Raw genomic sequence first — 27895 nt, forward strand, 5'->3', positions numbered from 1 at the left:
GCTTTCGCTCCTAATTATAATTGTTGTTTTTGAGATTCAATTTGTTTAACAATGAATAAACTTGAATCTAAGAATCGATCTACACAATTTTCAAGACATTGAGCTTCAGATTTGGAAAATTTAGAAGAAATTGATCCTGTTATACAACTATATTATGTGAAAAGATCAGCTAATCATTCTGGGAGTAGACAATATGATTGTATATGACCGGTATCGATTTTGAATCAATGAGGAATACTGGATAAGGATTGCTATGTTATAGATGATGAGATGATACATACGTATTCCAACCTGTTCGAAGCGAAATCAATGAGTTCTCTGTTCTTATGAAGATCAATAAAGAGATAACTTACATGTGTTAGTTAATTCATGAATTGAAGCTTGTAATTTAGCTTTAGCTTGTCTATGATAATAGGTGCAAAGTCAGCTAATCAATTCTTTGATACGGAAAATAACAAACCTCAAAGTGATAATGACCGTAAGACTCACTCTTGTTCAAGGAAACCTTCCAATTCTCTCTACTCAGTCAATAGATCATCAGCTTAGACGATTACGAATGACAGCAAAAAATTGAATAGCTAACCTTGGAGGCATCATCAAGTTGAGGAATACCAGCGGCGGACATAATGAATTTGATTTTATAATTTCGATTCGGGTCTATGGAAAGGTGCAAATTGTGTATTTGGTATGATAATCTATAATATCAAAGATTAAGCAAGTTGATCGAGAACCAACTTTTTTTTAACAGGATGATGATGTTGAGTTAACGGCATCCTCCGCTTCACTGATAATATCATGACGTGTATTTCAATTTAAAGGAACAGTGAGTGAGTTTAACCTACCTTCGTCATAGACATTAGACATTGTTTGGCTCGAAGTTCATTTCTCGTATAGAAAGCTCAGTCAATACCTTAATAGTTAGCGAACAACGTATTTTTGTAAGCTTCCAGCTCGAAATGAGTGATTACGCTCACATACCTGGAGGATCATTGAAATTCAAAGGGCAAAATGATAAGTGAGTGATACTCTATACCTGCATACATCGTGTTTCAATGTTGCCTACAAATTGAAGAAGAACGAGAATTATACCTTTGCCATTGCTACTTCAATTTCATTGTCATCGTCATTTTCATTCTCATGTCAGATAGTTGATTGAGATTCAAACTAATAATTTGGAATGAATTGCTATCTAGAAAAAAAAAGAAGAAATCGCATTCATCTTCAGAACGAAAAACAGTAGAAAATGAGATTAAGTCAAAAGACAAATTGAAAGAAAAAGAAAAAGAAAATGATATATCTGATTTTAATGAATCAGATGAAGAAGAAAGATTAAAAATAAAAGAAAAGAAAGAAGATGGACCAAAAATGACTGAAGCTGAAAAAAGATTTTTAGAAACTTCAAGGAAAAGGGTAAGTCAGAAAATATTTAATTTATCTTAATAAAGATTTTTTTCGTAAAGCGAAAAAACATGAAATTACAAAAGCTTACTTACCAATTTTCTCACTATAATGTAATGTAATTTAAAATAGCGTGAACAAAGAGTAAAAGAATCAGCTAAAAAAACTCATAAAGATAGAGTATCAGAATTAAATGCAAAATTGGATAGATTAAGGTGAGTTTGAAATTCCAATTTCATTCATTGTGAAGAAATATTGAATTCATATGATTTTTGCGTTTTTAGTGAACATCATGATATGCCGAAAGTACGTTTAATTCGGTCCCATTTTGACCTTCAAATAAAAGTAAATGCTAATCATATTAATCACTTTTATAGATCGGTCCAGGATGAATCAGATTTCGAATCGTTCATCTGCCATTTACTCAACTGCATCACTTCGCCTCTTTGTACCAAATACTATATTCACTGTATGCACAATTATTCATTTGACCAAAAGTCATTTGGTTTCGCAATCAAGTCAACAGGTGTGGGGATATATCGTTACATTCGTTAAACTACCAATAATCCAATAAAGAATTCAATCAATAATATGGACATCCTCAGTCGTAAAAATTGATACTTATATATCTTACATATCGTGAAAAAACCCAATAAGTCAACAATCGAAATAAAAATACAGGAGCTTTATCAGTAAACTACTGAAGATGTGGATCAACTACATTTTCTTCGATTTAACTGACGGTGGACTACTTGAGGTATTCGGTACACAGAATGAAGGATGTATGTGAAAAGGAGCGAAAACCAAAATAACCAAATGATAAGAAGAGTTCAGACTGGGTATACTATTTCTGTCACAGAAGTCATTGGTATATTTGATGAAGCTAATTGATAGGCCGACTAATGATGGCCTCGTCTTCTTCTTGATCGTCTAGCCAAATGAGATGATAATGCTTCTCCAGCTCTGGGAATCAATCCTCTCTTCTTTCCTCGTCTACCAGACAAGAGCAACAATGTCAACAATTCAGATCATTACTATTTGCGAATCAGAAAAGGAGAATCACTCACTTGCAATACTTGGTACCGGATGGACTTTCCGATGCTTCGCTATCAGTGGACACTGAAGTAGTAGTGACATTACTTGTATTCACAGGCTCTGCAGCAAGAATAGCATTATCGCCCAGGGAAGCGCTTGATTCATGTTTGGAGGCGGAATCGGTTCCCTCAGGACTCTTGAACATGTTCCCGATAGGAGGTGGTGTGTTACCTGAGGCCAATCCATTGACAATAGATTGCCAACCACCTTTTTTAAGTTGGTTTTGATTCGATCCTTCAGTCCCCCACCAACCTAATCTTCCAGCGCCAGTATCACCTACAGAAGGGATATATTTGGTAATATCCGCATCATCCTTCAATTCAGCAAGAGCTACCGGGATCTTATTTCGGAACTTGAGATTTTCGAAATATGCATTAGGGTTGACATATCCTGGTTTCGAAGGGGTTGTACTGCATCCCGGCTTAGTGGTTGTTCCCGCTTTCCAGAGTGGGTTACAACCTGGTAAACTCTTGATAGGTCTCCATAAACCAACTTCTTCATCGGGAATTTGACCGTCTAATCTACATTCCCATGAATTAGGCTCCGATTTGGTCTTTTTAAGAGGAGCACAAGCGTCAAGATTATCTCCTACACCTTTTCCAAAACCACATTGGCTAATTGCGTCTTGCAGTGTTTGAGGGACCCAACCGTTAACGAAATCTGCATGGAAGGTATCCCCAAGACAATCACCGTTGGCTAAAACAAAGGTACATTCGTCGTTTCTCCATGGGTGTTTGGCATCGAGGTAGTAGTTGAACTATTATAAATCGTGAGTCAGGGGAAGTTCTTACGGGATAGAAATGACGGTTACTCACCTCGGCAAAGAGCGTAGGGTATTTGATCGGATGTGAAGCGGGACAAACGATACCATTAGGATCATCGACTAAATTTGGACCATCGTAGCTTTGTGGCCAAGCCATGTGCGAGAAGTGATCAGATGAAGAGGTAGCACCATTTGCCAAGCCACAACTTGGGAAGTAAATACCCAAAGCAATTTCACCACAACCACCAGGATGAGAAGTACCATTAGGCAAAAATTGAGTTTGTAAGCCGTGATCGCAAGAAATCTTGACTCCCAAACTTTTGTACGTTCCAGCTCCTCGACTCATGGCAGTACCGGAAATCATATTAAGACCAGGTGGAAAAGGTTTAACATCTTTGTTTTTGTTGAAATAGTATACTCTGACACCACCGAGGATGGGGGTGAAAGTGTTATTCGGATGTCGGTAATACAGTTGGCTACGGGATTGAGGAGACTTTTCATCAATGGCTTTCCGTAGATTAAGCTGGGTCTTTCTTACTCACGGTGCCCAGTAATTCGATTTATCATCACCGATAATGGTAGAACTACAAGCTGCATTAATTTGATCTTGAGGACTATTCAGGTGCCCTAAGAAAACGATCAACAGTCAAATATAGGACTTTGTGGCAGTATGAGTTGACGTACAGTTGAAATTGGAACCTCCGACTACTCGGTGAACATGACCACCAACGTCGTTGGGACTGATTATAGGATCCATTCGACTGATAGTTAGAGTTTGAAGTTGTGTGATGATCCAATGATCTGCAGCACCAAGAGCGAGACTACTCATGATGGTCGAAGTAGCGAGGAAGGTCGTGATTGTTGATGAGAACATCATTCTGATGGGAGTTTGATTTTGAGCTATATATAGAGGTCGACCAGCGAGAAATGTGATGTCAGACGGTGGTTCGTGCTTCCACTAAATTCAGGAAAGCTGATGACACTATCTTTCTAGTTTGAACTATTGGTCGAGTTTGAGAATTTTTGATAAAGGAATGTGAATTTAGCCGTGAGATGGCGTCGAAGTGATTATTTGATTTCCTATATTTTACTTAAATAATTCGAAATCGATCAAACAATCTTTTACTTTTATTATCTTAAACTAACTAGTCAATAGTGGAATAAGAAAAAGGTAAAGTAAGAATTATTTGAAAGGTTTCGTGTTAAATTGGTAAAGAGTGAATATCAAAGGTTGGTTTAAAGATAGAGTGTTCTTTTGTATAAGAATGATTGAGAATGTAAGGTAGATTATATCGTGTTTATGATGATTAATTAGGTAAAAGGATGATCGTGTGAATAGAATGGTAACAGTATGAGGTTTATATATAAGTTTTATTGTTGATCAAGTATCTTTGATTTATGCTTTGTTGTTTTGATGGTTGATTAGTTTGATGAGAGGAAGTCATAAGAAAGGAAGTTATGTAGATGGTCCGTGCTGCCTTTTATACCTTTTTACCCTAAAAATACGAAACACAATCTAACAATCTTATAATGCGCAGATCCATCTATCAAAGGATACTTGAATCATCATTTTAAACATTCGAATGAAAACCCGTTTTCACCCTTAGTTAACATATTCATCATATGTCCCCAATTAATTTTTATACTTTAGGTATTGTTTCCAACTTTGTTCAATGACATTCAATATACCAATGGACGAGATAGCATGTATTCGCATGTATCCATAAGATGTTCATGAATATTTGTAATGTAAGTAGGAGGTTTGTGCGTTTTTTCAAAACGGAGAAAGATCCGTGCGTTATTGTTATTGTATGATGCCAAGCCGAGTTTCATATAAAATCTTTGTTGTGTATGTTTATGTTTGACCCTGACCGGGATATCATCTTGAATACAAATACAAATGAGATTGCTTATCAGTAAAACATCTTATCAATTATTAAATTTAAAAACAATTCAGATTCCAGCTTGGAGTTGGAATCAACTTTATTTTATTAATATTTTTAGTTAAGCCTTGTAGAACCTGTTTGTTCTCGGTTAAGCTTTTGTGGGAATTCACAAACCAAAATATAGGCTGAAATAGAATCACAAAGATGATATTTTGAAGGTCCATCCTTTCCATCGTTTAAAGTAAAGTTCGAGATTTAGGACCTGAATCAGGCGCAGACGACTCCAATTAAAGCAATTATATCAATTATCAATAATCAAATAAGCTTAAATTGAGCGGTTTCATTGAGAATGAAATGAATGTTTGTGAAAAGATTCAAGTCCTCCGTGAAAGTTGGAAACAAATCGTTCCTAAAATACGAATGCCAAAACGGAAAAACAAAAGAAAAACATGCTCACTATGTGGGTTTTTCGCCATTCTACTTTCTATAGGTGGCGATTATGGGTGACATTGGTAAGCATATTGTATTTAGGTGTTTCGAGAAGTGGAAACTTAAAAAAGACGGAAAGATACTCCGACATCACAATCATAAGCTTCAACTCAAACTTTCGATGATTCCAGAAAATGTTTGGTGCACATGATTAGTGGTAGTGATGAGACAATACCTTTCATTCAGATTATTAACCGACAATTCTATTCATTGCTCAAGCCATATTCCCAAATCCATTCAGCAGTTTTTTCAACCATCTCTTTACTAACAGCATGACCGGTGTTTTCATCTATCCAAATTTCTCCTCTACCTTCACTTTCATTCGCCACTTTGAGTACTATATCTATATCTTCTCGTCCTTTATCCAATGGAACAAGCTTATCGTGACCTCCATGAATTGTCAAAATCTTTTTACCTTTATATTTATGATGATCTACATCGTCCTCTAATAATGGTGTTAAAGAAGGAGGGTAGGTTGGAGGAGTGAAGGGAATTCCAAGTCCTTCAGCACGAGGTTTCATGTATTTAGGGAAAGATTCAAAAGGAAGACCAATTATAGGTATTCCTATTTTTATACGTGGTTCTGAGTGGCATGAAGAATGATCAGTTTGACAAGGATGTAAGAAGGTTTAAAAAGTGCTATTACTAGCTCGAGGTATAACTCACCTTCTCTCAGTAATCGCCAAGCTACGTGACCTATAATATCAAACATGTAAATCAGCTTAGAATGCTACTTCGATATCATAGACCTTGATACTCACCTCCAAGAGATATACCGGTAATTATCCATTCTTTAATCGTCTTCTCACCTCTTGGAAAAAGATAAGAAGCCAAAAAGTCAATGATAAGTTGAATATCTTGAGCACCACCATCTGATAAAATTTCGTTCAGATCAAATCACCCGAATTTGTATGGTAGTATGAGTAAACTTACAGACTTTAGCTGCCATATCGATTCTACGAAAAATGATATGGTCAGCTTTGAATTTTCAATTAGATTAGATGATCAAAATCAGCTTTTGAAGCAACTTACAAATGTCTTGGATTTTGATCATAAGATAAATTAGCTTTCTTATCAGTTATTCTATTTCCATGATTTCTTTGATCCTATTTCATCAATTCTTATTGATTAGCTCCCAAAAAAAACAAAAAAAATCTAGCAATCAAGTGAAAATAAAAATAAAAATTGAAATACCAAAGTAACAATTATCAAATCCCTTTTTTTGTTTTCTTTTGATTTAGAATTTATTCTACCTAATATTCCATGTGAGAAATTTATCATGTTTTTTTGACTATTTGTTCTTCCATGTGCAGCGACCTTATAATCAATTTTGATATCAGTTAAAACAAATGACATTTGGTATTGAAGAAAAAATGTGGACTGACCAATACGGCTAAAGGTTTATCACTATTTTCAATTTCTTTCAACCCATATACAGTTAAATGTAAACCAACAATGAATAATTCCGTTATACTACTTTCTTCATATCCAGAATTCAATGATGGTTCATCCGTTTGATGGATGATTTTTGACATGGTGTTTTCTCTTCACTTGATCAATATGTAGGGAATTCGATTCGGTTTTTCTGTTTGATTGAAAGATAGTTGATCTTTCTCTGCAATGATAGACTGTTATATTGATAAATTGTTAGATGTATGACCTTGCACTTTTAACTTATTCTCTACTTAGCACACCATCTTTCGATAATCTAATTGAATCAACGACAACGGATTAGACCGATTAAATAATACATACGGGGCTCCAATACAAGGCACGTGTTTTGAGTGTTACCAGTAACCCTGAAATAACAAAACAATTGGGATCATAGCTTTAATTTCATTTGGAAAAGAGTATTCTCGTGACTTTATTATTCCTATTCCTATATATTAAAACAGATCAAAGCGCACTCACTCTTACTCCCTTCCTAATCGTAAATCTTCTCTTATTCATATCTTTTGATATCAACACATTCGTTTTTATCCCAAGTGCACGATAATTACAGTGATATCCTATCAATCATGGCAGAATCAAATCAAACGAAATTACAAGGAGGAGGTGTATCTTCACTTCGTGGACAAAATTTAAATGCAATTATAAAAAGTGTAGATAGTAAGTTGATTTTCAATTCATATCAAAAACAGAAAACAAGGAAAGGACTAGATTGTTATTGATTGGGATGATTCGAAAGAAGGGATTATAAAAGATCAAATGTTGATTTTCCTTTTTTTTTTTTTTTTTGGGAATTCCTTTTAGTGTCAGAAGAAATGCAACAAAAAGCAGTTGATATAGTTGTATTATCATTAGATAAATTTGATTTAGAAAAAGATATGGCAATGTTTATAAAAAAAGAATTTGATAGATTATATGGTGTAACATGGCATTGTGTAGTTGGTAAAAAGTGAAAAAAATTCCTCAATTAACTTAAAAAAACTTTTTTTATTCAAAGCTGATTTTTGATTTTTGCTGAAATAGTTTCGGTAGTTTTGTAACTCATGGTAAGATTTTTTTAAATTTTTTTCCCTTTTCTTTTCTGAAGAGTAAATCAAAAAAGACTAATTTAATTTAATTAAATTCATTTATAGAAACTAAAAATTTCATTTATTTTTATCTTGGTCCAATTGCTATTTTACTTTGGAAAACTTCATAAATTCCAAAAAAACATAATTTTCAAAACTTCAAAAAATCATTTCCCAGTTATTGAATCAAATGAAATTATCACAAATGAATGAACGAATGACTGAATTAGAATCACCTCTTTTTTTTTTTTTTATTTATTTGGCATATTACAACGATCATCATTAAAAACGACTTTCAAGGAAATTAAAGAGGGTAGTGAAGAAGACATGAAAGTGAAAGAAGGCAATATTCAAAATATTATTTAATCCATCTTACAATACGAAGAAAGGATTTGTATTTATATATCACTTATGAATTTGTTCATATTTAGAAATATGATATGATTGAAAATAATTTCATAATGCAAATCAAATTCATGTCAATATGCAAATTTAAACAAGTATTGACGATGATTTTGTTTCAGAGAATAAGTCACACATACACGTTAAAACAAATAATCTGAAGCTTCGGTGGTAAGAACAAACGAAAAGGATGACGTATATAATGCATGATATGACAATTTATCCTTGATTTATCAATATCATTATAATATACCAGACATGATATCTTTAACAGCATCTGCAGCAGCTGCATCAAGATCTTCTTCTGCCGGTGGTGGTGGAGGTGGTGGGGGTGAATTATTTCCATTTTCAGATGTAGGTGCAGGAGGTTCTCCTGCATCAGGAGGTGGAGGTGCAGGAGCAGGAGGTAAGAATTCTTCCTACAAATTCAAAAAATTCAAATTAGCATTATAAGTTGAACATATTTTCCAATAAATTTTGAAAGATTAATATGGAAAAAAATGTAAGAAAAGGGAAACTTTGACATACTTCTGGAACGTTAGCTACTAAAATAGTTCTTCCACCAAATTGTCTACCTCCGATAGCTTTCATTGCTTTACTACAATCTTCAGTCTTTGTATACATTACATAAACTCTTCCAACTCCATTTTCTTCATCAATTTGTCTATTCTTTTCAGCTGATACAGCAGCTGAATCTCCAGGTGCCCATTTTTTATTCTTAGCAACAGGTCTTGGTATTCGAACACCTTCAACTTCTCCATATTTTCCACATTCTTCATTAATATCTTCTAAAATCTCTTGATAATCTTCGTCAGAGTAAAGTTCTTCAGGAGTAACCATATTAAGTAATAACATGACTCGAGTAGGAGGTACGTCATTTGCATTTGATTGTAAGATGTTAGGGACTGAGCAAAGTGAAATTAATCAGCGTTGTACTGCTCTGTGTTCCAAGGACCCAATACTCACCTGCTTGTTGTAAGAAAGCAGCACTTCCAGGCATAGCATGTTGATGATGAGGATTTTGATTTCTTCCTACAGCTGCCCTCTGCACAACTAAAGTCCTATCTCCCAAGGCGAAATTATGAAGACCTTGAATAGCCATGTCGGTGACATTTGAATCCATATATTCGCAAAATGCAAACCCTTTAGATACATTTCCAGTCTCTTTAACCAAGTTGAAAGTCTTCAATTCACCAAACGCTTTCAAAAGCTCTAATACCTGTTCATCATTTAAGTAAGTTGGTAAACCACCGATAAATAATTTATTGGGTGAGTCAACCATCGAACCACCAGGTACACCGAAAGTAGCTGCTAGAGGATCTACACCAGAGTAATCTTTAGGTCGTCTTACTCGCAAAGGTACACCTTCATACATCACGCCATCGAATTGTAGGGCAGCTGTAGCTTCATCTGCTGTCCTGAACTGTAAATGGGACAAAGATCAATACTGATGCCTTTCTGAGATCAACATTCGGCGTAGATACGATATACTCACTTCGACAAAAGCAAAGTTCTTTTCGTTATTTATTTGACAAGTAGCGACTGGTTCACCTGGCATTTCTACTGCCAACTTGTGTTCGTGCATCAACTTATTGAAGAATGCTTGAATTTCGCTTTCAGACATCCTGTCATTGATATTACCAATATATATTCTCTTAGTTTGACGTTGAGGGTTCGCAGGTGGGAAAGATCCTGCCATCAATTGAGCTGGTACTCCAAGTGATGCAGGTGGTGGGACACGTCCTGGACCATATGTAAACATTCCTAAAAGAATCACAAAAAGTTTCAGCTTTGTACATGATATGGGAAGCGTATTATCAGAGTTGCGAGTTTCATCGAATTGCGAATCGTGTTCCTCCTTGAGCGGAATGACTCAACTCACCAGTCATTTTAGCTTCCATTGCACCAACACCTTCGAATTGTTGAGGTCTAATATCCCAATGAGAATTTACCACATGTCTTTCTTCTAATGGGACTGTTCCAGGTGGTGTAGGACTTCTTGCGAAACTTCCACCTCTTCTACGTCTTGCTTCTCTATCTCTTGATCTATCCCTTCCTCCACCACCACCTCCACCACCACGCCAATCATCTTCATCACCTCTTCTTTGTCTACGTGGTGGTGAATATCCTCTCATAGGTTGAGCATAAGGATCTTCATGTCTAGGTCTTCTATCTCTATGTCCACCACCACCACCTCCTCCTCCTCCTGACATAGGTTGAGCAGCTAAATCATTTTCATCATCTTCTCTCCTTCTTCTTCTTGGTCTTTCTTCGTATCCTCTATCTCTATCCCTATCTCTTTCTCTTTCTCGATGTCTATCTCTCCCACTTTCCCTATCTGGTCTATAAGAATCATCTCCTCCATCTCTACCTCTATCTCTGTCCCTATCACGTTCATCCCTATCTCGATGTCTTCTTTCTCTTTCTCTATCTCTATCCCTGTCCCGGTCGTGATCCCTATCTCTATGACTTCGATGACTCCGAGCTATATATGATTCACATCAGCCCTAAGGAGTGGGTGGCAGCCATCTCGCAGCAATGAAATCAACTCACACTCATCATCCCTTTCTCGGGTTTTAACATAAGAAGAAGCAGCCGCTTCAAGGGCGTCTAAGACAATATTAGCTAGTATTTGACTACATTCTGACAGTTCAATTAGCTCACCGTATCCTGCGTCCATTTTGACGCTTTTATTGAGTCTCTTTTTGGACTTTTAGCTGTTTAGATGAAAGGAATAAGTCATCTATAAAATAAGGAAGGTGTTATACGAAATCAACATGAAATCAATCTAATTGATTAATGACCGGGTATTATCGGGAAAATTCCAATGTGGCAATTATTCAAATGAGTTATCAGGATTATCAATGCGGAGACCCCTCAAATCAATCATCAATTCATGTCTATCTTGTCTTTCAATATCATTTACAACATCTCACTACTCAATAAATACCGAGCTCGTGCAGCTTCAAAGACACACAGTATAACGAATTTGACGATCTGCTTACGTGAAGAAAATTTTATGGTCTTAACCGTCATACTTATATCGTAAAATGTCTTCTAGAATACCAATGCGAAAACCCCCCAATGCGTCTTCTTCATCAAGTCGTAAATCTCAAATAATACAGAAAAAAGGTCAAAGAGTTGGAACAAATGCAAAAGGTACAGAAGATGGGTATTTGTATGTCGCAGGAGTAAGAGATCCAAGTAAAAGAGTAACAGAGTTCAGAGTGAGTTTTGAATCGCTTAATCACGCCAACTATTCAATGAAATCCGTCTGGAGGTAGTCAGCATCATACCGAAGACATCAAGATAGGTTCGAAATAGTGAAGCTGATCATCATTTTTCGATTCAGACAGAACAAGATGTTTGTCCTATTTGTCATACAGATAGACAATTCAATCAGAATTTAAGATTATTGGTATCACCATGTTATCATAAGATGTGAGTGAGAACATCCGACGGGTCATCCTCTGCGCTAGTTCTGAGGGATAATAAATTGATACTCGTGCTTGTACTAGGTGCGAATCATGTATAGATCGATTATTCACTTTAGGTCCGGAACCATGTCCACAATGTGGAAGGATATTACGGAAAGTCAATTTCGCACATCAGACCTTTGAAGATTTGAAAGTTGAAAAAGAGGTAGCAGTCCGGCGGAGGATGGCTCAAGTGTGAGTGAATGATATTTTAAATTCAAAGCCCTCATCGTATGGTTCGAACTGGCTCTAAGGGGTGAAAAGAAAATTGACACGCTAGCTTCGTCATAGATTCAATAAGCGCAGAGATGATTTTGAAAGTGATAAGGATTATGATAATTACCTAGAAGAAGTTGAAGATTTAAGTGAGCCGGCTATGTTTGATGGTCCATCACCTGGAAGTAAATACTGACAATTGTTTGAAATAGCGTTTAACCTGCTCAACGATATAGAAATAGACAAGACGGAAAAACGTATACAGGAATTCCAAAAGTCCAATGCTAGGTTGATAGCAACTAATCAAGAGAAAGCTGCACTTGAAGCTATGTCTCAAACTGAACGAGAGGAAATCGAACGTCGAGCAAGAGAAGAAAGGATGAGGATGGTCGAAGAGGCTGAGCGAATTGAAAGGGAAGAGGAAGAAAGGGTCAAGAAGGAAGTGACTGAAGCTCTGGTATGTTGTGATTTTAATGCGTTTCGAAATCTTTTCAAGAGACTCTCGCAATATTGATGAATTGCTTTCGTTTTAACAGGCAAGAGGAGAAACCAAACAAGCAAGAGAAATAGAATTTAAAGCAAGAAATGCAAAACAATTACGTCAAGAAGCTTTATTTAAATTTATACCTCCTGCTTTAATTCAATCGGAGTTAGATAAACAAGATGAGATCATACATTTACCTACTTCACCTTCATATAATGGCCCATTCGTTCCTATCCCATATTCAAATCCTGAAACTTTACCTCAATATAAATGGTATGAAATGAAAGAAAGTGATTATGTTGATGGGAGAAGTGGTGTACAATTTGTCTTGGATGATAATAAAAATGGAGACAAAGTAAGGGGAGGTGGATGGGATTTAAATTTGTTTTGGGAAATGGAAATTCGTTCTGCTGTAGAAGCATTAGGTGTTGAGCCGTTGGTATAGTACGTAATTTGCTATATCATGACGATCTTTTATAAGGTGTAATTTTTATGAGGACGAAAATCACCGTTGTATTGCTCTCTATATGATATATATCATTCTGCTGAATGCATATTGCAGCACACCGCTTGCTGATTTATATATTCGCTTTTATCTTTTTGCCACCCAAATAATGTATTGAAACGCGTCCTACGGTAGCTAGTAGTTAGGATGAAGATGTACTGTACGAAATGACGCGTACCTATACAGAGTATCATTATTTTGAATCGTTTGTTCCTTTTGCCACCCTTTAAGAAAACAGCCTTCTACCAGAGCTTATCGACATCAACGTCAACAAGCAAACTCTCAGCCGTGGTTCCTGTTCCCTTCCGAGCTCCACTGTATGGATGATGTTCGTCTTGTCATGAAGTCAAGTTGAAGTTGAAGTGAGATAATCCTAAATCTTCACTCAAATCCCAACTTTCCACGAAAACATGTCATTCAGTAATCATCTTATTATTCCTTCAACATCCCAAGCAGGTTCAACCACGAATAAACGAATGCAACCTTCCAGATCAAACTCTGCACCTTCTTTAACACATTGGGTAGGTACATCTAATGGACAAATTAAAAGATCTTGGAATCCTTCTACTTCACCTTGTATTCCTATAATAAGTATAGAAGGTAAGAATATAATAGGTAAATTAGATAAAGGTAAATCAAAATCAACAGAAATTGAACAAGGTCTAAGTCAAAGTAAGTCAAAACTTTCTCTTATCTCTTGATATGTTAGATTAGTATGTAATAATCTTCGATTTATATTTATAGTTTACGTTACGCATGAAAAGCAAGAAGCAGAAGAATGTTCCTACAAATCGATGCAAAGAAGATCACCTATCAAAAGAACGATTGTCCTACACGATGGGCATGTAGCTCATGAACGCAGAATAGATACCACAGATGATGGTGCAATTACCAACGTAGAAGAAGAAGGAAGTAACATAATTTCACAGACGAAAGATGCTCCGCTTAGTAATCCTAAGAGGCAGAGTTGGGGAAGTAGTTTGTTTGGAAGTGCTGTAAATGTGGGTGTCTTTGGAGCTGCATTAGGATTGTAAGTATCAAGTCTATATTTTCTTCAATCGTCCAATTCGCTGAACATCAAATCTTATAGAACTGCATATAGGTTAATTTCGAATCAACCTTCAAGCTCAACCACCAATGAAAGGCCAATACCAGACAGTATGGATAGGGATATAGCAATAGACGATGGACAATACTCAGTGCCATTTGAAATTCATGAAAGAACTGAAGAAGATCTTACAGGGCCTTCACCTAAAGGAATGTCACCTTGTATTGTCGAAGCAAGCCCTAGAGACCTAAATTTAGATCAAGTACAACCCAACGAACCTCACATTCCTGTTATTCAAAATTTATCTTCAAATATGAATACTGAATCACTACCACCTCCAGCGTATGAAGAGACTGAGAACAAAGGTATAGTAAAAAGCCTTGAAAATAATAAAGAATGGGAAGATTTAGATTTATTAGAAGAAGAACAAATCATTACTCCAACTTCATCTAAAATGTCAACTTTAAAATCAAGATCATCTCAATATTCACTTTCAACGATACGAAGAAGAAATAACAATAGAAAAAGGAAGAAACTTTTAAAAAATGAATTATCATTTGATCATTCAAGTATCATTACATCCTCTATTTCTTCTACACCTATTATTGAAATACATAATCTTAATGATAATACAATCGATAAAAATTTAAACAAATCAATATCTGTAAATCAATTTGAAGGAGAAGAAGGTATGAATGCCCAAAATCAAAATAACGAAAATGATGATGATGATGATGATGATGATGATGATGAAATGATATCAAGATTAGATTTTATGTCTTGTCGATTATCAAAATTAATCGCGGAAGGTAAAAAAGCTTTAGAAAGTGATGTTGATCTAGGTTTGATAAACGAAAATGAATCTCTAATAAGCAACCAGAATATCATCGAAGAGATTTGTCCCGAATCTGAACCTACTTATAAGAATACAAAAAGAGAAAGTAAAATTCCTATTCGTGTTAGTTCAGATTTATACAAACAGTCTGCTTCAACAGATATGAATTATGATCATATATCCATCTCAAGAGAGGAGAATAAAATCAAGGAATCTAAAATACCTATTAGAAGTCAAAGTATTAATAAAGGGTTGAACAAATTTGTGTAGTTTTAATTATGTTGACTTTTCAATTGTATTATATTTCGAAGGGCGTAGAGTCTCAATTATTATATGTTCCGTATAATGTTGTACAGTATACCTATATATCACATTTGATTGTATAACCTATGTTCAGTTAATATGAATAAACAATGCAATGGATACGATTCGTATTTACAAGAAGGCCGAATTACACAAATTGCATAGTGATCTATGGTATATATACCTAAATCGCCTAATTGTCCATAATTAGGAGATTCAGGTAAAATTGTCTATATTAAATGATGATGACGTGATGAAGTGATAAAATAATGTACATAAATCTATAAACCGAAGAGAGGTAACCAAATCAATGAAGAAAAGAAGGGGTCAGTAAATTTTAAAAATGTCTACCATCTTGAACTGTAACCTCCTCCTCCACCACCGACGGAATTAGCACCAGATCCACCTCCGTAACCACCACCACCTCCACCACCGAATCTACCTCCTCCTCTTCCTCTTCCACCTCCACCTCGTCCTCGTCCACCACCTCCACCACCGTACATAGCCATTTGCTCAAGCTCAGGTGTACTACCAGCAAAGACGAATCAGCGGGTTGTCTCTCTTTACTAACACGGAAAATACTCACACTTCACTCTTGGACTCTCTCAAAATTTGTACAAGTTCACGAGCTTGCTTAGAGTTATCAGGGGTGAAGTAAGTGTATGAAACACCCTTTCGACCTGCTCGACCGGTACGACCGATTCGGTGAATGTAGTCTTCACAGTTGTTTGGGAAGTCACTGATAACGTATAAATCAGCGTGACGTCCGAAAAGATGGCACGGTTCACTCACTAGTTGATGACGTAACCAATGTCCTTGACATCTTTATATCAAGATGCGGATTATCGGAGTCAACGTAAATATTCAATTGCAAAAAAGCAGAAATGAAAGCAGAGAGGAAAGGAGAAAGCACAGACGTAAGTATTATTCCCATTTCACAATGAAAACCGCTTGACGACTAGACTTTTATTGAACACCTTGATGGCGCCTGTCAATCACTGAAATTTGATGGCAGAGCTAAGAGAACGCGTTTTGAGTAGTGCTACGAAAAACCGAGCTATTTCCCTATCAAGATAGGTAGTCTAGTCGGTAAGAGCAGACTCGCGTTGGCGCCTTCGAGATCCTCTATGAAAGGGGTGCTAGCGTGAAAAAATAGGTCAGTCCTCTAGTATAGAATTATCGGTCAACCTCGACACGTCCACCCAAGGAAGACGTGGCGGTATGACCGACGCATCAGAGAACAAAACGTATTGACGCGTACCACCCCTCTGAACGAAGGATCACTTGAGCGCTCAAACTCTTGGGTAGCTTTGCAAGACAGCGATTGCGGATAAGGCGCCGGTGCTTTGAAGTCGAAGTCGTCTCGCAGAGAGACGATTAAAAGCTGTAACATACCGAGACCTCGAGAAGCGACGTCAGTAGCAAGCATGATAGGACTTCGACCAGCTTTAAATTCGGCCAAAACCCAATCTCGTTCGGCTTGTTGTCTGACAAAAGTAAAGCTAGTCAGCACAGTCATACTGATATGTGAATTCAGCAAACTCACTTGTCACCGTGAATGGCAAGAGCAGGCCAGCCATCCATTCGAAGGAATTTAGTAAGGTCGTCAGCAACTCGCTTGGTAGCGATGAAGATAATGACTTTAGCGTTCTCTTTGGAGATTTGCTCAAGGTGACCGAGAAGTTTTTGTCGTTTGTCGTAGTCGGTACAGATTTCAACGTGTTGTTGCACATTGTGGTTGGCAGTGAGCTCCATAGAACCGATGTTGACTTGAATGAAGTCGTGAAGGAAATCCATGGCAAGTCTTTGAACTTCCTTGGGCCACGTAGCAGAGAAAAGAAGGGTTTGTCTGTCAGGTCGGATTTGACTGACAATCTTTCTGATTTGAGGTTCGAAACCCATATCAAGCATTCGGTCGGCTTCGTCCATGACAAGATATGTCACACGCTTGAGGTTGGTCTTTCCGGTTTCGAGCATATCAATCAATCGACCGGGAGTAGCGACACAGATCTCAACACCTCGTTGAAGATCTCGGATTTGAGGACCCTTAGGGGCACCACCGTAGATGGCAGTGTTTCTAATTCTAGATGATTTACCGAATCTGCTGCACTCAGCTTGAATTTGAACAGCCAATTCTCGAGTAGGGGCAAGGATAAGGACGATTGGTCCGTCTCCAGGGGCAAGAAGTGGTTGAGCATTGATGTGGACCATAGCGGGGAGAGCGAATGAGATAGTTTTACCGGAACCAGTCTCAGCGACGGCTACAAGATCTCGACCGGAAAGAGCCATAGGCCAGGCTTGACATTGAATCGATGAAGGAGCGGTAAAGCCCATAGTTCTGATCTCAGAAAGGATGTAGTCAGGGAAACCGGCTTCCTCGAAAGTAGTGATAGGTCGAGGAACGTTTTGACCTTGAATCTTCATGGTCTTCTCAGCTCGGAAAGCGTTGATTTCGGCATCAGTTCGAGCGGTCACTCGAGGATCTTGAACATAGAAGCTTTGAGACATATCAGCTTAGATTGCGACCATAGCTACAACAGGTGGGTTTGGACTCACTTTTTCTCGAATTTGGTAAGATTGGTGTGGTTCCAATCAATGGTTTGTAACCCACCGCCAAGGTTTCCCATTCTATCACCACCGCCACCTATTTAGAAAAAGAGTAAACAATGTCAGCGTATCCCGAACTCGACGATAAATGCCATCGTCTGGACGTGCCTCCATAAGAGCCATAGCCTGCACCACCAGAATAATTACCGTATGATCCACCGCCTGTTAAGAACGGGAAAAATAATTGGTCACCTTTCGATGTTATACCAGTGGTCTTGGAAATTCGTGAAAAGCTTACCGTATCCACCACCACCACCTCCCCCATAACCGCCACCACCACCACCGCCGTAACCACCACCACCGCCTCCTCCGTATCCACCGCCGTAAGATCCACCACCGTAAGACTAAGAAGAATGAAAGGGGCGCGTTAGCTTATCTGAGCTCAAGCAGTGGCGAAATGAGTTTGTGAGCTTACCATGTTGTTAATTACTAAAGATTAAAAAGCCGAAAGAGTCTATGAAAAAGTATGTAGCTCGTGATAAACGAATGCTAATTTTTTGATTGATGATAAGTAGGAGATGATAAAGAGGAAAGAAGACAAAGATTTGAATGAATGAATGGGTGATAGGATGTGGGACCCGCAGGACAATACAAAATGAAAAAACAACTGAAAAACTTATCAATGGCGGACAGCTCCACTATCCGATCTTGCCTATCTCCGCACCATAAGACGGGTATAAGTCTCTGTGGCACCTGCGGTGATTGAGCTTCTGGGCCACGTGTTGTGTTCTTTAGATTTCGAGCCGTTTTCGGCTAAATAGCCAAGATCTCTTTAAGGCTGTACTTGATGTCTGCCTAGGTCACCTATACTAGAGACCATATGAAGCTTGCCGTTGTCATGATACAAGCAAGCCTGTACATGAGCACTGCAGGCCGGATAGCACGAAGGTCGAAGATAATTTTCGCTAAATGGATGATCAAACGCAATAACCCATGATTTCAGCATCAAACAAAGTTTGAGACCAAAACCGGCGGTGCTTCGAAGTTGTAACCTATCTAATATACCCTGAGTTGGTTCCTTATTCGAAATGACGGCAATATTCAAAACATGCGCAAACGATAATAAATTCGAATATGCAAAACACTACGCATAAAGCTGCGGTTCAATTGGTCTTTGCATGTATTTTTCCTCGTCGTTTCGAGGAAAGAGAGTATATTCTTTATCTAGGTGTTATAAAGCTAATTGAGAACTACAAATCCAACTCGAAAAATCAAGTATACATCAACTCATTTGTCCAAAACCCTTCCCTCATATTGTAAGACAACAGTCAACGTAATAATACCTTGCATTAGAGCAAAATCACTTCAAGTAAAGCTGAGAGGATTGTTTGAGCTCTGAATATCATTAGAGTATCAACAAATCCAAATAGTTAGAAGATCAAATTGTACATGGCATCTCGTTCACCAAGAATAACAATTTTCCCTTCATCCTTATCGTCATCATCCTCAACTCCAACTCCAATCATGTCTCTCTCCACATGGATAGATGGTTTACGTTCTCAGCGATATACTTCATTACCTACAAATTCCAATCCTATATCTACAGAATCCATCAAAACTTATTCTTCAACAAGAAAAAGATTGTTTCAGACTACGTTAATAGCAGTCATTTTTATGGGAATAGTTGGATATTCCCTAAAATCAGTTAAAACAGTTACGATAGAAGAAGAACCAATTGAAGAGCCTGATCTACCATTTATGGAAGCTAAACCTGTAACAGAATCTTCTAATGGACGACCTTTAGATCCACCCGAATTTGATGTTGGTTCTGAAGTACCACCTGAATTTGACGTCGGTTCTGAATCACCACATGATTCAGTAGAAATCCCTTCGTCAGATAAAGAAGAAGATTGGAAATCCATTAGCAATTGGGGATTATCAGAAGAATTAGGTTGGATATCACCTCCATATAACGTATCAGTTTTAGGTGAAGTTGCTGAAAACAGATACAGATTGGGAATTGAATCTGGTGAAGAAGGTTCAAGAGCGTAAGTAAATGTTTGTCTCATCATCTATCAGATATCAAACACCAATGAATGATGAAATAATCTAATAATATTTTGTGTTGGCTTAGATATTTCCAACTATTACATGATTTTGCATTATCTTTACCTGAACCACTTCATAATCAATTACTTTCTTCACTTTATTATCATTATCCACCAAATTATGAAAATATAATATCCGATTCTTATTCTGGTCAAACTAATTCACCTTCAATGATAAGTTTTAAAAATATTCATCAAACAGATAAAGAATTTAATCCAGAAAATGAATTACCAAAAATTTGGGAAAATTTAAATAAAGCTGATGGATGGAAAATGAATTTTTTAAATGATCAACAAGCACATGATTGGATGTTAAGTAAATTTGAAGGATCAGATGTTAATTGGGCATGGGATTATATGCATCGTGGTGTACTTAAAGCTGATTTTTTAAGATATTTATTACCTTTAATTATTGGTGGTGTTTATTCTGATGTTGATGTGAGTGATTTTTTTCTTTAAAAGTTACAATATCTAAAAATTACAAATATCTAATATGTCGATTTGAAATTTAGACAAGACCAATTAGACCAATTGAAGAATGGGGAAAAAATTCAATTGAATTATTAGATTTATCAAAAACAGATGGTGAAGAATGGAAATTAAAAATTTCAACAAATCCTGCTGTAATTATAGGAATTGATGTTGATGTACATAATAAAAAAGGATGGGAAAATGAATGGCCAAGACCATTAGGAATATGTCAATGGACTTTATCTTCTTCACCAAATCATCCAATTTTTTTAGATGCAGTAAGAAGAGTTATAAATTCAACTAGAGTTGTTGAAAATTGGGAAAATTGGAGAATTAATGAAATTGAAATTTTAAAATCTAAAGGTGAAAATGAAAAAGTTGAAGAATTAAAATCACAACATAGAGATCATGCTATGAATGTAATGGAATGGACAGGTCCAGGTTTATTTACTGATGCAGTTGTTACGTGAGTAAAACTCTTTTATTTTGAAGGAGCCATTGGAAAAAAAAAACTAAAACTGAATATCTGTATATAGCTTTTTACTTGCTAGATATAACGTATCATGGCATAGATTAAGATCATTAGATCATCCTTTACGTATAGGAGATGTTTTAATTTTACCTATAACAGGTTTTAGTCCAGGTGGTGAAAGGGATTTTGGTGCAGAAAATCCAGATAGTATACAAGCAAATGTATTACATAATTGTAAGTTTTCTCTCATTTTTAGAGATAAATAAAAATAAAACCATTTATTTACTTTATAATGTTTTGTTTTTCGATCATTTAGTTAGAGGTAGTTGGAAAGGTGATGGAGCCAGAAAATAGACTCTTCAAAAGACAGATTCGATGATAAATCTCTAGCAAATTACAGGAATTTCACGATATATATAGCTTTATAATTTATTTATTCTTCATTCATTCTCTTCACAAAAAAAGGATCTGTTGTACTTCTTAAACATTATTTGAAAATAACAGTTTACTTGATCGAATTTCGTAAATTACGCGTGAATATGCATTTTTCGTTAAATGAAGACAAAGAAATATTATATAAATAACTTTTCAAGAAATATGATTATAGTCCATGTATAAATAGTAAAGGAGGCACTGAATCATAACTAATATTCACACCTCAATTCACATATTAACGATACAAATAGGTCGTTCATTTCCTTTTAAACCAGCTTTTCAAACCTTTCTTAGTATGAACGCTATTTTTCCCAGTCCCTGCTAATTCGGTATGATTTACAATCTTTACATTTTCTCCTGAGACTTCACCTCCTTGCTCACTACCTCTTCCGCTTGCAGTCTCGCCCAAAGCGAAGCTCGAAGCGCAAGAAGACGAGTTGACAGAGGAATCTAGATCTGGCGTGGGCGGTGACTGTCCATTCGATGTAGTGGCGATTGCAGGTATTTCTTTAGTTGGAGATGTTTGTGGAAGATCAACTTCACTTGACATGGGAGGAGTATGACTGACATTTAGTTTAGATCTTTTCATGCTTGATGTATTGGGCATTGGCATTGACATCGATCTTGGTATTGATGTTGGACTCGATCTACCGGATGGCAGTAAATTTAAGTTTTTAGATGGAGAAGGTGATCTTGAACGAGGTGGTGTTCTAGCTTGAGTAGAATTGTAAGGTACTGAAGGTGGCGATGATAGATGTCTATCATGTCCTATACTTGGTCTCCCACTTGCGGAAGGTCTTGATGAAGTAGTGGGATTTGAAGAAGGCCGTCTAGCTTCAGCGATCAAGCCAGGCATAGATATACAGTCTGACCAATTCGCCAAAAATGCTCGAGGTCGGAAATCTTCGGCAGAACCTAAAACTTGATAAGGACATCTGATTCCACCAAACAATAACACTTGTGTGCCGCTAACGTCTTCACCAGTGAATGTTGTGCCTTTGTTGTTCATTGTGGAGTTAGTTTCAACGAAAGGCGATAACCACACAGGAGTCGTGACTACACTGCCGAAGATTTCTCTTGGACATCGGAGTTGGAAAGTGGGTAAAAGTGACAAAAGGAAACTTTCGATTACACTTGGTAGAGGAGTTGGCATTATCTTGGGTAGAACGTGAAGTACACTAATAGGCATTTCGAAGTTGTTCGAAGATTTGCCATATTGTCGAGTCAAGCTTGGCATGATTCCTGTAGTAATGACGACTGCTTGATGTAACATATCTTGTAAGGCTCTTTCAGGTTTATAATTCTTCATATCCGGTATGAAGTTGATTACGGCGTCGAATAGACTTCCACTTTGTCCGGACGAGGAATTTGCAGGACTTCCACTAAAATCAGAGGCGTCCGAGCCCCTCCTGAAACCTCCAAATATGCTATCTCTTCCGAAAGACGTTAACCTGTTTTTGGCCTTAGGAGTCGAATCATTCGAGGTGTCATACATGGAAATGGATCTCTGCCTGTCATTTGTGCCCATTGTAGAATCTATCGAACTCCTATTAGATGCTGAGCCGCTTGTTGAACCGAAGTTCGAAAGTACCCTCTTACGCATTGGTGGTGTCGAAGGAGGCGAATTTGAGGCGGATGATGAAGCATTTGATCCCGCCCTCGGTCGTGGGAATGATATAGAACCCCTAGGTTTCGAGCGAAATTGCTGCGCCAGCGAAGCTGCTTGCGCCAAAAGAACAGTTAAAGCGTGAGCATCCGTGTCGTTGGACTCGATTGATGGCGTGAATGGTTGAACAGTGGGAAAAATTTGTTGATTCGGTGAGGACGACATGAGATGAGATGGAGACAGAAGAGCTTCGATAGATGGTAGAGGCTCAAAAGAGCCGACCAGAAGCAAAGTCTCGGAGAAAGCGGGATCGTACAGTATTGGAGCAAGAGAAGCTGGTGTAGTTTCTATGTATGGGATGTTAGTAACAGCATCATCCCCATTGCTGAGTGAAAGATCACAATGCATTGACAGTAACGCAACTCACCGCCTAAGACGAGTATGACCCTTTGGTCCTCTGACCAAATCTCAGCCCCTTGAGAAGTCTCTACAAGGTCTATAGCCCAATCTGCCCTTCTTCTCCGCTCAGAGGCTGTACGAGGAAGTTCTTTCGATTTGCCTTTCTCCGGAGAAGTTCGTCGCATTTTCATTTCTAAAGCTTTATCCATCTCCCTTAAACTTCCCGCAGAACTTGAGTTCAGAGAAGGAGTGACATCGCTTACAGACCGTTGTGTGGATTTCCTTTGAGCTTGCATAGGCTGTTGTTGATTATACGCTGAAGGCGGCGAGATTTGTTTGGTTGGTGGTTTGACAGGATGATGATCATAATTTTCAGGTACAACTGCTAAAGTTGATGAACCCCTTCTGATGAATGATGAGCTATTGCTATTGGACATGTCGTATGATGTACTTCGTCTGGAAAACTGCGCTTTGGAGTTGATGAAATTATCTGATATTGGTGCTGGGGAGATTGCAGCTGACATGATTCTGGCGAAAGAGAGTGGTACCAATTCCTAAACTAAACAGATGTGAAACCGACTGCGCTCTGCGCAGGTAGATTCTGGAAATTATCTCTGATGACAATTGTCAATATGATCTGAATTTACTATGTCAGCTATTGAGATTAAAGAGCATATTGGGAATTGAGGACGATGGATGATATGCAAGGAGTATAAAGGAAAGGAAACCTTTGTAATGATCAATGCCAAGATCGGTCAAAGTGTAAGCAAAGGATACCAAGAGGAAAGTGGACGCGGTCAATCGCACATGAGAGGTAAATTTAGTATGTGTTCAATTGGAAATCATAACACAATGCGAATGGAATGACGCACTTGATGATCAAAGCGATAAAACGCACGGTGAATTGGTCTAGACCGCAATTTAAGAGTACGGAGAGGATAGGGGACTTGATGGTGTGAAGGAGAAAAGGTATAGATACTCCAATGAAATTCAAAAAGCAAAATTGTGATGAATGGTATGTATACTCACTTGCGATTCGGATGTTGTCAATATACCTATTTTTTCCCAATAGTCCTGTCTAAAATGTTTCAATCTTGAAACTGTCGGATGTCTTGAATCAAATCATTAAGAGTGGAATTCTACTTTTTATGACGCGCTTTACTAATTTGACCAACTGATTTGCGCCAATTTCATGTGTTGAAATTTGATCTAGCTCTGAAGTATAGTCAAGCTATGAATTATTGAGATATATGAAAAGTGAAATCTTTTGTAAGAAGCAATCAAGCAAAAGATCGAGTTTTAGTCAAAAGAATCGGGTGACGAATGTCGGTCCGGATCGAAAGTACTGGTAGTGAAATAAGAAAAGTTTCTTATCGCTGCGGTATGCTAACTACCTTTCTAAAGTTATTTACGTTAACATATGACTCTCTCTTTTTTTTGTTAAAATGTCCGCAGCGGTTTGATGTACAAAGCGTAGTCAATTAGGGATAAACTACTACTTTTGTCGATCTTTCGGTCCATTACTTTTTTCTACTGCGAATTTTTAACTTTTCTTTTTCTGGGGAAATTCAATGGGGTTGAGCTTAATGCTTATGCTCCTCATTTGCATTGAAGTCCCATATCCCATGTTACTTTTAAGCGATGTAACTTCTTATTCACAATTTGCCAAGATGTCTTAAATAACTGGATTATCTATGTATCATACCCCTGAATTAAGCTGATCTCTGATCGTGTGCAGCTTTGATCGTGTGCAGAAGAAACATTGGAATTTATCTTGGAAGAAGAAGCACTTGGAAAAAAGGGAAATGCAAGAGGCCGAGATGGGATTTCTAGGAAAAAATTAAGCCTGCGCGTCATAGAATTGTAAGGGAAATGTACCTGAAGAAATGTCAAAATATTACGAAAGATGTTTTCACGAGATAGCAAGATAGCGATGATATCGTTGATGAACAAGTCAAATGATACGATTCAGTACTTCAATCAATACATCGCTTCTGATAATTTGAACAAGCTTATTGTTCCTTATTTCCGTTCAAGCGATTCCTACAGAAATTGCATCTTTTCGATCATTCAAAGCAAATAACATCCAACCTGACATATTGTTATGTCTTTATACTTGGCTCGGTCTACCGATTCCTGGAATTACGAGAAAATCAAAAATCAATGTCTTGGGCCCGTTCCTCGTTGATATCTACAATAATATTTGACCTTCATCCGGTGTGATTTTACTCATTTTGACGAACAATTTTGAATGGAGGTAACCACAACGCAAAAGAACCAATAGTATCATAAAGATGACGAGACGATAAGCTGCGGCCATGATAAGTCAAGTCGGATTATCGAACGACAATAGATGATGTTAATCAAAGCTGCACAGCACAAGTTTAGGTTGTCCATTTTCACAGAATCGTCCATTCGAACGATTTCATTTCATACGCAAGTCTCCCGCTGTCTATGATTTTTGAGCTGTTTTTACGAAAAGGGGCATATCCATTGAGAATTCCAAATGAGGCTTATTTGACTCCATCCATGTTGATCCGTTACTCTGTGCTGCCCAATTATATATCCGATTAACCTTTAAGGACCCTTTTCATTCTTAAGCTGAACCACTAATCCGGAATATACCGAAAATAATGGGACATCGTATCATGCCATCCCATGAATACATACAATTAAGTATATGATAGGTATCAACCAGCAACTCCGACCACCTAATTGCTCTAGTCGAGCCCAGCTTGTGCGATCTTTCCGCTTCTCATGCAATTTCGGAAACATGAAAGCGAATACGAATTAGCAAAGGCCAGCAGCTGAAATTAATCTGAAAATATCATCGTGCGACGTTCAGAATTACCATAATTGTTGATGGTCGACTCCAAAGCTATTTGTCATTATTTTGCATAATCTATCTGCCTTGGATCAACTAGATATGTTACAACACTTTCTATCCCTTTCAATATGGATTTTAATCTCGTTTAAGTGCTTGACGAACTAAGAAAGTTCTCTCTCCACCTTCACCTTCGCTTATACTCTCACCTAATGAAGGAAGTTCTTCAATAGTCATACCCGAAGCTAATCCCTTATCACCCAAAAGATCATCCGTTGATCTACCTTTTTTCATTACAACATAAATTTCCATACCATCTCCAACTTCAATATGACGTTCAGTCGCACTTGTGAAACTGTCAACGACTAAACTCAACACCGTACCTAAAGGTAAATTTCCAGGTATGAAAGGTTGAGATCCAGGTTCAGGTTGTTGATTTTTAAAGTAAATTTGATTATCGAGGAAAGGTTGAATTAATGATTGAGCTGCTCCTGCTGCTCTACATGCTTCTCTTTCGTATGATCCAACTGGGTCAAAAGAGTATACAGCGCCAGTTCCTACTCAGACTGATCAGCATAATATCCCATTCGCACAAAATGCTTGTATGCATATGTTCGGGTAGTTGGAGACTGGATTGTGATTGAACCAGGGGTGTTATCAATAGGCAAGAAGCAACTCACCGTCTTCTTCAATCCCACCTAAGATGTTGTAAACGTAATAAGGGAAGAATCTCTTTCCGTATAACATAGTTTGGATCATTCTTGCGATTGATTTCAATCCCATTGGCTTGTGATGCGCATGTTCATACCACTAATTATTCAAATATGGATCAGCAAGCAATCTACAACCGCTTCGGTAGTTGGTACAGAATATATGAAGTCATAAGCAGGAGCTTACCTCTAATCTTTGTTTCACTTTCTTGACGAAGTTATTACCGTCCGCTGCGAAACCATTAGTAGCTAAGACAGCTTTGTCGGTTCTATTTAACAGATATAAGAATCAGTGTCTGTTTACCTACCTTAAATGTAATGACCAAGTGTTATGAGAAGTGCGATGTCCAAATGAACTCACAATTGCCATACCTTCCTTGCGTATCTAGTTTGAATATTATATCCTTCAGATTGTCTTGTATCACCAGCAATCACACTAAAATCACTACCGGCGATAGCAAGGATAGATCCACCATTATCGGAGTATGGGTTGAATCGGCTGTAGATGGACAATCATACTCAGCTGAGATTCAACACTAAACTCGAAGCAGAGAGGATGAGATCTCGGTAAGTCAGACCATTTAGCACAGAAGGAGCACTCACTGCTCTATTGGAGCTGTTGTTGGTTCTTGAGCGTATGCCATTGGTGGATTGTGATATAAAGCCATCGTGTTGAGACTGAAAGATGCTATATGTCAATCACTTGCTTTCAAGGCGTAGTGCAATGTGATATCATTATTCGTATAGAGAATTGTTGAATGTTCATTGTCGAATGAGTGTCGGTGTCAACGCGTAACCGTCATCGTGTGGTTTGAATGGATGAATGTGGCATGGCACTACAATCGCAATGAGTTACCCATTTAAAATGACAATCACGTGGTTTGTCTGAATAACCGGGTTTGAGCAA

General features: G+C 37.5%; 12 protein-coding genes across 12 annotated transcripts; 5 read left to right on the forward strand and 7 right to left on the reverse strand.

Annotated features, from left to right (window-relative positions):
- Positions 1-14: 14 nt before the first annotated feature.
- Positions 15-625, reverse strand: I206_106867 (mitochondrial import inner membrane translocase subunit TIM8; the record flags this gene model as incomplete). The annotated part of the gene is made up of 5 exons (XM_019157307.1): positions 15-147; positions 282-291; positions 354-403; positions 490-518; positions 584-625. 5 exons carry the CDS (start codon positions 623-625, stop codon positions 15-17), a joined length of 264 nt encoding a protein of 87 aa, XP_019010025.1.
- Positions 626-956: 331 nt separating this feature from the next.
- On the forward strand, positions 957-1790 carry I206_106868 (uncharacterized protein; the record flags this gene model as incomplete). The annotated part of the gene is made up of 5 exons (XM_019157306.1): positions 957-1015; positions 1194-1410; positions 1531-1613; positions 1683-1704; positions 1776-1790. 5 exons carry the CDS (start codon positions 957-959, stop codon positions 1788-1790), a joined length of 396 nt encoding a protein of 131 aa, XP_019010024.1.
- A 507-nt stretch (positions 1791-2297) lies between these two features.
- On the reverse strand, positions 2298-4133 carry I206_106869 (uncharacterized protein; the record flags this gene model as incomplete). Its single annotated transcript, XM_019157305.1, has 5 exons — positions 2298-2391; positions 2466-3250; positions 3309-3732; positions 3799-3883; positions 3941-4133. 5 exons carry the CDS (start codon positions 4131-4133, stop codon positions 2298-2300), a joined length of 1581 nt encoding a protein of 526 aa, XP_019010023.1.
- A 1701-nt stretch (positions 4134-5834) lies between these two features.
- On the reverse strand, positions 5835-7166 carry I206_106870 (uncharacterized protein; the record flags this gene model as incomplete). Its single annotated transcript, XM_019157304.1, has 7 exons — positions 5835-6214; positions 6298-6327; positions 6393-6503; positions 6565-6587; positions 6664-6737; positions 6826-6948; positions 7017-7166. 7 exons carry the CDS (start codon positions 7164-7166, stop codon positions 5835-5837), a joined length of 891 nt encoding a protein of 296 aa, XP_019010022.1.
- A 483-nt stretch (positions 7167-7649) lies between these two features.
- On the forward strand, positions 7650-8278 carry I206_106871 (uncharacterized protein; the record flags this gene model as incomplete). Its single annotated transcript, XM_019157303.2, has 4 exons — positions 7650-7740; positions 7885-8029; positions 8104-8126; positions 8214-8278. The coding sequence occupies 4 exons, from the start codon at positions 7650-7652 to the stop codon at positions 8276-8278; spliced, it is 324 nt and encodes a 107-aa protein (XP_019010021.2).
- A 513-nt stretch (positions 8279-8791) lies between these two features.
- Positions 8792-11229, reverse strand: I206_106872 (uncharacterized protein; the record flags this gene model as incomplete). Its single annotated transcript, XM_019157302.1, has 7 exons — positions 8792-8968; positions 9078-9454; positions 9516-9972; positions 10045-10313; positions 10432-11034; positions 11103-11159; positions 11214-11229. The coding sequence occupies 7 exons, from the start codon at positions 11227-11229 to the stop codon at positions 8792-8794; spliced, it is 1956 nt and encodes a 651-aa protein (XP_019010020.1).
- A 370-nt stretch (positions 11230-11599) lies between these two features.
- Positions 11600-13170, forward strand: I206_106873 (CDK-activating kinase assembly factor MAT1; the record flags this gene model as incomplete). The annotated part of the gene is made up of 6 exons (XM_019157301.1): positions 11600-11776; positions 11902-11990; positions 12068-12220; positions 12317-12390; positions 12454-12698; positions 12778-13170. 6 exons carry the CDS (start codon positions 11600-11602, stop codon positions 13168-13170), a joined length of 1131 nt encoding a protein of 376 aa, XP_019010019.1.
- A 470-nt stretch (positions 13171-13640) lies between these two features.
- On the forward strand, positions 13641-15383 carry I206_106874 (uncharacterized protein; the record flags this gene model as incomplete). The annotated part of the gene is made up of 3 exons (XM_019157300.1): positions 13641-13902; positions 13975-14260; positions 14321-15383. The coding sequence occupies 3 exons, from the start codon at positions 13641-13643 to the stop codon at positions 15381-15383; spliced, it is 1611 nt and encodes a 536-aa protein (XP_019010018.1).
- Positions 15384-15763: 380 nt separating this feature from the next.
- Positions 15764-18441, reverse strand: I206_106875 (ATP-dependent RNA helicase DBP2-A; the record flags this gene model as incomplete). The annotated part of the gene is made up of 9 exons (XM_070203419.1): positions 15764-15944; positions 16003-16155; positions 16209-16239; positions 16812-16903; positions 16963-17913; positions 17973-18060; positions 18132-18185; positions 18262-18367; positions 18439-18441. The coding sequence occupies 9 exons, from the start codon at positions 18439-18441 to the stop codon at positions 15764-15766; spliced, it is 1659 nt and encodes a 552-aa protein (XP_070059520.1).
- Positions 18442-19487: 1046 nt separating this feature from the next.
- I206_106876 (uncharacterized protein) lies at positions 19488-21368 on the forward strand (the record flags this gene model as incomplete). Its single annotated transcript, XM_019157298.1, has 5 exons — positions 19488-20011; positions 20098-20509; positions 20584-21008; positions 21079-21248; positions 21331-21368. 5 exons carry the CDS (start codon positions 19488-19490, stop codon positions 21366-21368), a joined length of 1569 nt encoding a protein of 522 aa, XP_019010016.1.
- Positions 21369-21705: 337 nt separating this feature from the next.
- On the reverse strand, positions 21706-23978 carry I206_106877 (uncharacterized protein; the record flags this gene model as incomplete). The annotated part of the gene is made up of 2 exons (XM_019157297.1): positions 21706-23402; positions 23483-23978. The coding sequence occupies 2 exons, from the start codon at positions 23976-23978 to the stop codon at positions 21706-21708; spliced, it is 2193 nt and encodes a 730-aa protein (XP_019010015.1).
- A 2438-nt stretch (positions 23979-26416) lies between these two features.
- Positions 26417-27656, reverse strand: I206_106878 (uncharacterized protein; the record flags this gene model as incomplete). Its single annotated transcript, XM_019157296.1, has 5 exons — positions 26417-26835; positions 26959-27088; positions 27176-27257; positions 27350-27487; positions 27592-27656. The coding sequence occupies 5 exons, from the start codon at positions 27654-27656 to the stop codon at positions 26417-26419; spliced, it is 834 nt and encodes a 277-aa protein (XP_019010014.1).
- Between the last annotated feature and the right edge of the window lie 239 nt (positions 27657-27895).

The sequence above is a fragment of the Kwoniella pini genome, chromosome 10 (genome assembly GCF_000512605.2).
Source record: "Kwoniella pini CBS 10737 chromosome 10, complete sequence".
Taxonomy (NCBI): Eukaryota; Fungi; Basidiomycota; class Tremellomycetes; order Tremellales; family Cryptococcaceae; genus Kwoniella; species Kwoniella pini.